Source organism: Podarcis melisellensis (assembly GCF_964234715.1).
Source record: "Podarcis melisellensis genome assembly, chromosome: 1".
NCBI classification, from domain to species: domain Eukaryota; kingdom Metazoa; phylum Chordata; class Lepidosauria; order Squamata; family Lacertidae; genus Podarcis; species Podarcis melisellensis.
In genome coordinates this window covers 3,383,562-3,395,993 of record NC_138528.1, presented here as the reverse complement: position 1 = coordinate 3,395,993, position 12,432 = coordinate 3,383,562, and the positions used below count along the sequence as shown (strand labels likewise).

Sequence of the window (12,432 nt, the reverse complement as noted above, 5' to 3'; positions counted from 1 at the left end):
GGGACATTTGAAGGAAGTTTTTAATGTTTAACAGACCACTGTATTTTAATACATTGTTGGAAGCCACCCAGGGTGGGATATAAATAATAATAAATTATTATTATTATTATTATTATTATTATTATTATTATTATTATTATTATTTATTCCTGCGGCTATCATTTGTTATCACTGTTTTTAGTACTGAACTTTAAATTGTTGTAGCCTGGGGCCTGCTGGTGAAGGATGGGTAATAAATTTAATCATCATCAAAATTGTCACCATCCCAGTTTGTCCTGAGCCCACCAACCTCCCTGCTCCCCCTCCCAAATATAATCTCCAGTTGACCTCTGAGCCAGAAACATCTCCTCCACGCCACCCATTGAACTTCTTTCCTCCGCCTTAGACATTCCCAAGGTCTCCTCGCCAGATTCCAGGGGAATAAAACTGGTTTTACAACCGGAATGTTTTGTGAAGTTTCCGTGATTACGGGACAAAATAAAAGCGAGGCCTGTCAGAGAGGCACGTTGTCTTGTCTGCCTCCTCACACTCCCCCTGCCTGCTGCTGCTGCTAAGCTGACTTTTCTGTCTGGTATTTGAGGTTTTGCATTCAGCTTTTGAGCCACCGCTGCTATTTACAAGTTTCCAGGCCTGTCTTGGAGCCAGGGGTTGCTCTCTTGGTGCCGGGGCTGAGCTGAAGGGCCTGTTTCTCTGCTGCAGGGTTCAGCTGTGGTGAGAAAGAGAAGCCCTTGCAGCCAGACAGCCTCATTTATCTGCACAAGCCAGCAACTGCTTACTGCTTTGCTCACTCTCTTGCATGTGGGATTCAGAACTTCCGTTTTCGGGGTTTGTGGCTTCCAAGCAGACCCAAAGACCTCGTATTTAAATAAAGAAACGTGCAGCGTTTTAACTTGAGCAGAGCTGACACGGTTGGATCCTCCTCCGGCTTATTATTTGCACAGTGCCACCGGTGTTCCGGTGTTCCTTGCAGAATTTCATAGAGACATATAAATGAGTCTCTGCCCCCAAGGAGCTTGCAAGATGAAATAGACAATGAGAAGGAAAGGCGAACAAAGAGGCACACTGCTCTCGAAGGAACTTTGTTCACTGTAAAATCTCCCATCGGGTGGGAAATGGAGGAAACGCTTTTGAAACTTGGAGGCATTGCAAAGCCTTACGTAGCATGCAACCGCGAGCATTTTAGGGAATGATTGCCCAGGTTCGCACATTGATCCAGGTCCTCTGAAATGAACCATGTAGCATTGGGGCAGAGAGACGGAGCAACGAAATGGGAAGACTCTGGTTCGAATCTTGCCTCTGCCACCAGATAATATTTGGAAAGCAACCGCCCCCCCACCTTCAGTCCTGCACCTCCAACGTAGGGATACTAATATTGTTCTTCCGTACTGGGTGGTTGCAAGTATTGTAAGCACTGTTCTGTCTTTGAAATGCTCTGGACACTCTGGAGATCTGAAGGTTTGGAGTCAGACCACTGGGGAACCGCCGGCGTTCCTGAACTACAGCTCCCAGCAACCATAACAGAGGGTCAAAGCTTTGCCACCCCTGCTTCAGCCCCACATTGTCTGATGGGGTTTGTAGTTCAAAGCATTTGGAGGGTGCCGGGTTGCTGAAGGCTGCTCTGAGGCCTCGGGCAGAGAGAGATTTTCCGCATCACCCTGCCTACCTGGGTGCCCACCTTAAGAGTGTTTTTGCCTACAAAGGAGGAGCTTTTCACTTAACGGCATCCCCTTTACTAAGAATGCAACTAACGCTTCCATTATTACTTTGTAAGAAAGCAAATATGTCAGTTCTATAGTTCCTGTTTGGGGTATGTGGCTGACACATTTGGCAGCGCTCTGAATCCTTTTTACATGTGTCCTGAATTATCTAGGTGTTGGCTCGTGCTCAGTTAATAAAGAGTTGGGCAGAAAAGCAGCCTTCTTTCTCCTCCCCCAGTTAAGCTGTGGATGTTGAATTCGAATGTTACCAGCTGTTAACGCTGATTCTGAAATTAGACTAATGGGAATCTTTGCACTGTGCCATGTAACTGGAGCTATGTGCCTTCACTGTGCATATGCCCATCCTGTCCTGAGAATCTCTACTTTTATTTTATTTTATTTAAAAACAAAACAAAACCAGAAGGAATTGTAAAAATAGGATAGCTGTGTGTCACTAGCTTTTTGGCATGAAGCTAGCCCTCAGCATTTTAAAAAACACAACACTTGGATTATCTGGAAGCAGAACCAAAAACACGAAGGCATGTAGCTAGCCTTCAGCCCTTCAGAAACCACGAAAGAAGAATTTGGAAACATAGAGGCAAGAAATGCGAAGCTCCAGCTCAATCCCATTTTTTCAGGGTTTGGCTGAGCTTGTTGTATTTGAGGGCAATAGGCTTTTGAATGGGGCCATTGTGCACAGGAAAGCCATTTGTGTGTGTTCTGGCGGGGGGCTCCTCATCTGCTTTCCTAAAAATGACGTACAGATGTTGTTTATGTTCAAAACATACAGATCAGCGGTGGCCCTCGCTGAGTGCCTCCCCTGATCAAGGACGAGGCTGTCAGAAGGTCGTGATCTGCGTGACTTTTGACTTGTTCGGGGGCTTTCCCCATATCTTCTCCTCGTCTGCCTGGGTAGGGTGGGGGGAAGCTGAAGGCCACAGCAAGACTGCGGTCAGGACCCAGTCAGTCAAGACACTGGAAGCTGTGCCCTGGCAGGGGATCAAAAGCTGTTTTCAATTTCCCCTCTCCATACTTGTTGATGGTTGCTCTCGTCTTGGTATCTTGCTTTGGACGGCGTTTATAATGGGTGAGAAGCTGGAGACCAGCTTCCTGTTGTTTGCTGGATTGGTACAGGGCTGCTTTCAGATCGGAGGGCGTTTCACGGGGAGGGGGCCACCACCGAGAAGGCCCTCTGCTTGGTTCCCTGTAACCTCACTTCTCGCAGCAAGGAAACTGTCAGAAGGCCCTCGGAGCTGGACCTCAGTGTCTTGCCTGAACGATGGGGGTGGAGACGCTCCTTCAAGTATACTGGGCCGAGGCTTTAAAGGTTAGCCAATGAAGATCCTTTAGGACTGGTGTTATATGCTTCTGGTGGCCACTCCCAGTCCAGCAGTCACATTCTGGATCAGTTGTCGTTTCCGAGTCACCTTCAAAGGTAGCACCACATAGAGTGCATTGCAGTAGTCCAAGTGGGAGGTGACCGCCCTGTGCCCCCCTGGCGAGACAGGGCACAGGCAGGTAGGGTCTCAGATGGAAGTGTGTGAGAGGCCCCTCCTCTTGGTGGGTGCCAGAGCCCTGTTGAAGGTGGAGAGCCAGAGGTCTCATGTTGCACTGAGCTGGAGCATGGACGAAGCACATCCAACCACTTCAAGGCTTACCACAGGCATAGGCAAACTCTGCCCTCCAGATGTTTTGGGACTACAACTCCCATCATCCCTAGCTAACAGGACAAGTGGTCAGGGATGATGGGAGTTATAGTCCCAAAACATCTGGAGGGCAGAGTTTGCCTATGACTGGCTTAGCAGATTGCAAGGGACCATCTCCTGAGTTCTTCGTCTCTCCCTGAGGATGTGCATGCTTTTTCTGCCGGCCAATTTGAAGCTTGGAACGGCTCCTTGCAGAACTGGGCTATTCCCTTGTAAAACAGCAGGCAGAGCTGTCGCCCTCAGGCGTCCTAAGAGGCTCCCAGCCCATCTTGCGGGTCCTGAGCACATTCTTTCCAGAGTCACTGTGGCGCTTGAGCCCCCGAGGCTGCCAGCCCAGCCCTTTGAGGAGCAATTTTGTCTTCAGCCAGAGAAAGTAATAAAACGTGGAAAACCAGTAGAGTGGAATTCATTTAAGGGGGAGAAGTAGCGGTGGAGGGGGAGATTTTTTAGCATCGGTCGAGCAGTTGGAGCACTCTGTATTGTATTGATTTGTTAATAATTGCAAACATGTTCTGGGATATATTTGTCAGGCTTGAGTCTTTTGTCGCTTTGGTTGCCTGAGCAGTCTGCTTTTCATCCACCTAGACCGGGGTACCAACCCCTACCCTGCGGCCAGTTGATGAGTAGACCTTGAGCTCGGATGAAAATGCTGGGTTCAAAGCGAGTGCTGTGGTTGGTGCCGCCTCTGGTCACTCCTGTGCCTCAGATAAGATTCGCAGTCCCATTGACAGAGCGAGAAAATGCACTCGCACACATTTCCCTGGGTAAAAGTCAGATCCTGGGGGAATTAATCCTTGAAAAGCGTAGAGAGCTGAAAGTGGAAGTGGGAAACAGCAACTCTCTTCCAACTTCCCATGTCACGTCTGTGTACAGTTCAAGGGAGAAAAAGATAACTACCCTCCCCACCGCATGATGAAGAGGTCAGTGAGTAGGAAGAGAGCTCAACTCCCACTCAGCTGCTCTCCCGTGATAACACAGAATCACAGAATCACGGAATTGTAGAGTTGGAAGGGACCCTAAGGGTCATCTAGTCCAACCCCCTGCAATGTAGGAATCTCAGCACACAGTCCCCCATCCTTATGGAAACCATACCAGACCCTGCTGGCTTTTGCAAATGTGCTGGCAGTTTTATTGCTGCACCACTAGGATGAACGCATTAACTGCAGGTGTAAGAGAGCTTGCACACTACCAGTGTTTTATGAATTGTGATGTTTAGGGTTACGTTTTTTCTGAAGTGTTTAGTTGATTGATCAAATTAGTCAGTCAAAATTAGTTTAATTGGCCCATAGCGCTGCTTGTGGAATTTGAATAGGAATCCATGGATTCTGCTGCACCTTTGGGTCATGGCGTGAATTGGAACATAATTGTCCTTCAGATTTTGCACCTCTCCAAATTATGCAGGATAGCCCTTGGCTTTAAAAAACGCACCAAAATGCATATTATAGCATAAAAAAACACACACATATGGATGCATTGATGTCAGATACATAGCTAATTATGTATTTTTTGACAAAATATGAATTCTAGTGAGGATTTAACAAAAAAAATGGTAGATTAATGCAGAGTGGGGTTATTATTATTATTATTATTATTATTATTATTATTGGCATGTATTTATTAATGAATACATGCAAAACTGACACAGAGTGGAAATAGACTGATCCATCCTGCCTAGAAAGATGCCTCCAGTTATTTAATCCAGTAGATTAAAAAAATTAAAAGGATTCAGTTTTTAATATACAGTGGTACCTCGCAAGACGAATGCCTCGCATGACGAAAAACGCGCAAGACGAAAGGGTTTTTCGCTTTTTGCGTTGCTTCGCAAGACGATTTTCCCTATGGGCTTGCTTCGCAAGACGAAAATGTCTTGCGAGTTTGCTTCCTTTTTCTTAAAGCCGTTAATACCCAGCGAATCCGTGCTCCGCAAGACGAAAAAATCGCAAGACGAAACAACTCGCGGAACGAATTAATTTCGTCTTGCGAGGCAGCACTGTAAGCTCTTATGAGACCTTCAGGTGTCAAGCGCCATCATGGAAGGAGTATTCCCTCCTACCAGAGAGAGAGAGAGAGAGAGAGAGAGAGAGAGAGAGAGAGAGAAGGGGGTTGCCTCTTCTTTGATGTTAGCTGCTCCTACACACCTTGCAGGACATTATCTAAACCAGCCCTCCCGTCTATTTTGGACTGCAACTCCCATCAGCCCCAGCCAGCACTATGCCTTTCCCACCTTTGGCGTTCTTGGGTTTATTTCCCCCTCATATTAAGATTCAATACAGTCGTTCAGCCAGGCTTCCTTTAACCAGGCAACAGCCCTGGTTAAAGTAAATAACAAATCTGCTTTGTGTTTTTCCCCAGGGGATGACTTTTCGTTGATACAGCAAGAGATCTACATGGTTAAGGAATGCAAGCATCCTAACATTGTAGCTTACTTTGGGAGCTATCTCAGGTAAGGCCTCCTGCATTCTGCTTTGTAGAAACGATTTGCTGTGCCAACCTCCTGCCAGGGACCTAAGGTTTTTCTGCACAAGCCCCAGGGAAGGTGGCATTCCCCACTGGTTTTTGAGCTTGCTATCTGCTGCGGTGGTCCTACAGTGTCAGATACAGTGGTCCTACAGTGTCAAAGTCGATGGAACTATGTGCTGGGGCTACATAGAGCTGCTTTTTAAAGCTCTGGTGGGACAGAAGTGAAGTACTTCTCACCAAACCTGAAGCACCATATTTTCCAGTCTGCTATAATTCTGCATTCTGTTGGACGTGAATCTCTTGGGACATCCCTTATCCCTCAACAGATTTGATCCGTTTCCCTGCGCTTGCATGTTCTGATATTCAGAAGTTTGCTACATGCTCCCCCACCAAGAAATCAAGGGTTGTGTTTTATGTGATACTTAAAAATCTGCAAAGGGGTCAGAACTTGACGTTGCTGTGGGTCTTGAACCTATGATAGCTAACTGCGTAAAAAATGGACCTCCGACCTCCGTTCCTGTCTGTGTAATGGGAATAATGGTGTCAAGGTGGCACCTAATCACTACAAAGCGCCTGTTTGAGATGGGTAAGAATTATTAACTACCCTGAGCCTCAGGGACAGGATTGGCTATGAACATCAATGCAATACAAATAAATGTTTTTCGATTCGTTATAAGCACCAGGCATTCTTTTTGATAATATCTGCTTAATTTCATAGCCGTGAGAAGCTGTGGATTTGTATGGAGTACTGCGGAGGAGGATCCCTTCAAGATATTTATCATGGTAATTGGCAACCTTATTATTTTATACCATGCCCTTCCTTCAAGGGGTTGGGGTGGGATGCGCGACTCTTTTCTTCTCTGTAATTTGGGGCACAAATCACTGTAAAGCGCTGCATTCCAAAACCTGCTGCAACAGATGAGAAAGCCCTGTGGACTTCCATACTTTAGCCACGCGCCGCATGACAAAGGACATCCTTTTATCAGCCCCACACGGGTCAAGAGCATGCCACCACATCATGCTTCATTGTTTTATGTTTGATTTTCCTTTCAGTGACGGGGCCGCTGTCGGAGTTTCAGATTGCGTTTGTTTGCAGAGAGACGTTGAAGGTAAGGCACTGCTGGGCAGGTCTTGGGCGACTTTTGGCGTAAAGAAGAACGAAGCTGTTTCAGTAGAACTGCAGTCCAAAGTACATTCAGGGCAGCGGGAGAAGATCGCCAATAATAATCTTAGCTAATAAACTGCTCTGTTGTTGTTGTTTAGTCGTTTAGTCGTGTCCGACTCTTCGTGACCCCCTGGACCAGAGCACGCCAGGCACTCCTGTCTTCCACTGCCTCCCACAGTTTGGTCAATTCATGCTGGTCTCTTCGAGAACACTGTCCCACCGCCTCGTCCTCTGTCATCCCCTTCTCCTTGTGCCCTCCATCTTTCCCAGCATCAGGGTCTTTTCCAGGGAGTCTTCTCTTCTCAGGAGGTGGCCAAAGTATTGGAGCCTCAGCTTCACGATCTGTCCTTCCAGTGAGCACTCAGGGCTGATTTCCTTCAGAATGGAGAGGTTTGATCTTCTTGCAGTCCATGGGACTCTCAAGAGTCTCCTCCAGCACCATAATTCAAAAGCATCCATTCTTTGGTGATCAGCCTTCTTTATGGTCCAGCTTTCACTTCCATACATCACTACTGGGAAAACCATAGCTTGAACTATACGGACCTTTGTCGGCAAGGTAATGTATCTGGTTTTTAAGATGCTGTCTAGGTTTATCATCGCTGTTCTCCCAAGAAGCAGGTGTCTCTTAATTTCTTGACTGCTGTCACCATCTGCAGGGAAGGTAAACAGCATTTCCATGCTCTCTGGTTTCTGTCATAGTGTTCCATTGCACCAGAAGTGGTTTAGTCCTACTGGCCACATGACCCGGAAAGCTGTTTGTGGACAAACACCGGCTCCCTCGGCCTGAAATCGAGATGAGCGCCACAACCCCATAGATGCCTTTGACTGGACGTAACCGTCCAGGGGTCCTTTACCTTTACATTCTTACCTATATAGTGGAGATTGTTGCATATACAGTGGTACCTCGCAAGACGAATGCCTCGCAAGACGAAAAACGCGCAAGACGAAAGAGTTTTCCGTTTTTTGAGTCGTTCTGCAAGACAAATTTCCCTATGGGCTTGCTTCGCAAGACGAAACATCTTGCGAGTTCTTGCGAGTTTGTTTCCTTTTTCTTAAAGCCGCTAAGCCGTTAATAGCCGCTAAGCCGCTAATAGCCGTGCTTCGCAAGACAAAAAAACCGCAAGACGAAGAGACTCGCGGAACGGATTAATTTCGTCTTGCGAGGCACCACTGTACATAGAATTAATAGAGGTTTCCTGTGTTCAAAGCGCTTCACGTGCTTTCTCTCAGGAATCTGCACAACTGTCTAATAAGGTAGGTGATCATTTCTTATTCCCACTTTGCAAGTGAAAGAGGATACCCAAATTTGTTTCTCAAATTTGGGGCGCCAGCTTCAACTTCCACCATCCCTAGCTAGCAGGATAACAGCTGGGGGCCCAAGCTTGAGAAACACTAAGGTCACTTAGGAAGTGGCCCATCTGCAATTTGAAGTGGAGACTGCTTTGCAACAATGCAGCCCCATCTGTTCACAGGAAGGGCTGTCCATTCTCTCTGTTAGCCACATTATGGAGATGGTCTTTTATCCCACCCAAGCTGAGATTCTGTGGGTGTGAAATGTTGATCTTTGAATATACACTCAATTAGAGTCTAATTCAGCACTAAAAGAAGCCCTTCTAAGGTGCGGTTTAACACTCTGTTCAGAACACTTTTGAAAGAGAGTGTGATAGCTCAATACTGAGACACCTGTACTAAAAATACCTTCACCCAGAAGCAAACCTCCTCTTCACAGCTCCGTTTTATTCTCTGTGGATGAGGCAGAGGACCAGTACATTGGGGCTGCTTTGCTGAACCACATTGGGGAACAGGGACCCCCCCCCCAAAATCATGAATCACAATGTCTCCTCCAGCTCTAGTGATTTAGAAGAGCAAGGTCATGGTCTGTAGAGTTGGAAGGGACCCTGAGGTTCATCTTATCCTGGGTTGTCCAACCGGTAGATCGCATAGGTGATCGTGGTCGTCATGGTGCAAACAAAATCCCTGTATCCAGTCTCCAGCGCTGTCTCCCTCCTTCTGCTGCGCTGCCATCCCTTCTTGCCAACCCCCCCAAAAGCTCAACAACTGTGGCCAACCCCCCCCCTGAAAACACACACTCCTCCCTCCCTCCAATGACGGTGGGTAGATCACTGACAGTTATTTTATACTTGGAGTAGATCACAGTCTCTTGGGAGTTGGAAGTGCCTGATCTAATCTAACCCCCTGCAATGCAGCAATCTTTCACGCAACGTGGGACTCGAACGCACAACCCTGAGATTAAAGAGTCTCATGCTCTACCAACTGAGCTATTCTTCAGACAATAATAACACAAATAAAGCAGAGTAATATGTTTGCATAAGGACTCATTTAAAAACATTTTGCATGCATTATCTCAGCAGTTCATTTAAAGTTAGTGGGGCAGGTGAAGGGGGCTCAGGCAGCAGCCCGTCGTCTCGTGGGGGAATTGGTCCTGGTCACTCTGGCCTTTGATTTCTTAGGCCCTCTTGGAGTTCCATCCTCATCTTTGCCGCTGCTTTCTTTTTAGGGGCTCGATTATTTGCACAAGAAAGGCAAAATGCATCGGGATATTAAGGTAGGTGATTCCTGAATGGAGCTCTTTCTCCGTTAAAGAAAGGGGGGGTGTTGGTGAGTGACCGTAAACTCAAGGTTTTATTTTTATTTTTCAGGGTGCAAATATTCTGCTGACAGACCATGGGGACATCAAGCTGGGTAAGTTTGCTTGCTCTCCTTGACTTCCTTGAGAGAGTAAAGACACGTGTAACATTTGCGGAGCAGCGGAGACCGTCTCAGAGGCATCTTTGCTTCAGGCAGTGCAAATGTGCCTTCTCTTCTTGAGGTCATGCTCTGCATGCCACAAAAGCCAGATGTGGGCGGGACTGATTGGCTAGCTCCTGTGCCATCTCCAACCCCTAAAGGAATTGTGCAGTTTTTTAAAATTCCCTTTTAATTCAGCCTCCAGTTTCATCCACTCATCTGCCCCTTCCATTTTGGGTGGGAGCTTGGGAGGCAACGAATGAAGTCCCTGTGGCTGGCACTATTGCAAATTTAGCAAATTTAGCCTCTCTTCACCCTCCCCAACCCCTCCCAAGAGGGCCTACTTAGAGCCTTTTCCTTGGTCTGCATGAAATGGAATGCCAGCTTCTAGAAAACATCTTCCACTCTTTCTCCCACAGCTGACTTTGGCGTCGCGGCGAAAATAACGGCCACCATCGCAAAGAGGAAGTCCTTCATCGGCACTCCTTACTGGTAATAAATTCCTTGGGATTATTCAAACAAGGGTCTGTGATGCTGAGCCAGGGTTTCTGGACTGCGCTATGAGGATGCAGAAAGAGGAGTTTAGGATGCAGTGAGTTGGCAGAAACAGACTCAAAGCTATTGAGCTGTTTTCTGACTTCGTTGGCTGGGCATCACCTCTTCCACTGCTGCTGAATACCTTCTGCTGATTCACTTTAAGCCAGAGGTGGGGACCAAATGCAGCCCTCTAGTCCTCTGTTAAGCCCTTGAGACCCTTCCCAGTGCCTTTGCCAAGCTGGAATCAGTCTTTGAACTATGGCAGTGCTGCTTGCTCGACAGGATGGAGGTGTGTGTGTTTGTGTAGCATGGCTGGAGTGTGACCTTAACAGTTGCATCCGTTGCTCTGTCTACTCTTGCATCTGGCCCCATTCACAACTGGCATGTGACACCCCCCCCCCCAAAAAAAAAATGTCAATGAGGGAATGTGACACTCAGGCTGAAAAAGGTGTCCCACCTCTGCTTTAACAGCCCATACAAGGTGTCTACACAGGTGAGACAGAAGCACACAGATCTCGGCTGCAACAACTTTTAGAAACTGGAAGGTGAATATATATACACACCTTGGGTGTGTATTTACATCCTACACTGTTCACAGGAATAGACAGCTTTTGTCAGCCAAGGAAGCAACCTTTGGATGAACATGGAAGTAGCACAGACGAGCAACTTGTGAAATGCAGGTTGTTATGTTCAGCTCACTCATTAAAAAAAAAAAAGAGTTATAAATATCCTGCCTTATAAATAAGAGTTATAAATATCCTGCGGTTGGTTGTGCACAAATTGAGGATGGGTGCACCAGGTCTTTCAGCTGGGCTAATGGTCAAGTCTTCCTTGAAGCAATTGTTCCGAGAAGTGGCTCAGCATTCTCAGAACTGCAGTCCCCAAAATTCCTTAAGGGAAGCACCAACAGCTCAGTCAGTGTAGCTTAACGCTGCTGGGTTACCAAAAGTTCCACAAACCCGGTGGGGTTTGTAGGATCCACTTCCTGCTCCACCCTAGGACTCCTTGAGGTCCACCAGCTGGAGTCAAGCGCAAATGAGTGACTTACAAGGAAGATCAGACTTACACTGAGAATTAAGGAAGTGGTGGGAGTTGCTTATTATTATTATTTTTATCATTATCATTTTATTTTATTTATACTCTGCCTATCTGGCTGGGTTACTTTGAGCGGCTGTTGTTAAACAATTCGGAGACAAAAAACACCAGGTGATCTATTGCAAAAGAGATCTGCAAAGCACTCCCTGTCTGCCTTCTGCCCGCACCGCAGCCAGCCTGCTCCTTTTGCTGTCTCTCCCAAGTCTGCAGGACCAGGCTGCATGTCTGGCACCTGGTAGACAGCAGCATGTTTCTGTCAGGCCCCAGTTCTCCAGTCTTCTTTATCTAGCCCTTAGGACTCTCTCCAGGCCTTCCTCCTCAGGCTACCCTACTCTTTCCAGGGTATGTGCCCTCATTGCTTCTCCTTAAAAAGCTAAAGGGACCCCTGACCATTAGGTCCAGTCATGGCCGACTCTGGGGTTGCGGCGCTCATCTCACTTTATTGGCCGAGGGAGCTGGCGTACATCTTCTGGATCATGTGGCCAGCATGACTGAGCCGCTTCTGGTGAACCAGAGCAGCTCATGGAAACACCGTTTACCTTCCTGCTAGAGCGGTACCTATTTATCTACTTGCACTAGTGTGCTTTCGAACTGCTAGGTTGGCAGGAGCAGGGACCGAGCAACGGGAGCTCACCCCGTTGCGGGGATTCGAACCGCCAACCTTCTGATTGGCAAGTCCTAGGCTCTGTGGTTTAACCCACAGCGCCACCCGCGTCCCTTGCTTCTCCTTAAGGGACTGCAATAATACCTCTTGCTTGCTTGCGGGGGAGGATGCGTGTGAGAGTATGTGTTTCTGTAGAAACCTCTGACCTCTGCATAACTGGGAATGCCACTTTCTGTGCAAACAAAAGATCTGCATTCAGCAGCCCACCTGCTTTACATACACAATTACCTTTATTGGCATTATGAGTTAAAACATTTCAGAACACTAGGATAAATTTAAAAGGGACGGGGTGAGGCTATTGTGGATCACAAGGTACTCGATTGTTCTGCTTCACCCTATCCATTCCCTAGAGAGGGATGA

General features: G+C 47.2%; 1 protein-coding gene across 3 annotated transcripts in view; it reads left to right on the top strand.

The window, feature by feature from the left end:
- MAP4K5 (mitogen-activated protein kinase kinase kinase kinase 5) overlaps positions 1-12,432 on the top strand; it is an 85,761-nt gene that overhangs the window by 34,572 nt on the left and 38,757 nt on the right. For all 3 annotated transcript variants that reach the window (XR_014168164.1, XR_014168165.1, XM_081910262.1), the window contains exons 3-8: positions 5,756-5,846; positions 6,582-6,646; positions 6,917-6,972; positions 9,547-9,594; positions 9,689-9,731; positions 10,196-10,268. Coding sequence is in view for 1 of the 3 variants with exons in the window: in XM_081910262.1 (XP_081766388.1) it covers positions 5,756-5,846; positions 6,582-6,646; positions 6,917-6,972; positions 9,547-9,594; positions 9,689-9,731; positions 10,196-10,268 (376 nt within the window). In the remaining 2 variants the exon portion in view is untranslated. The remainder of the gene's footprint in view (positions 1-5,755; positions 5,847-6,581; positions 6,647-6,916; positions 6,973-9,546; positions 9,595-9,688; positions 9,732-10,195; positions 10,269-12,432) is intronic.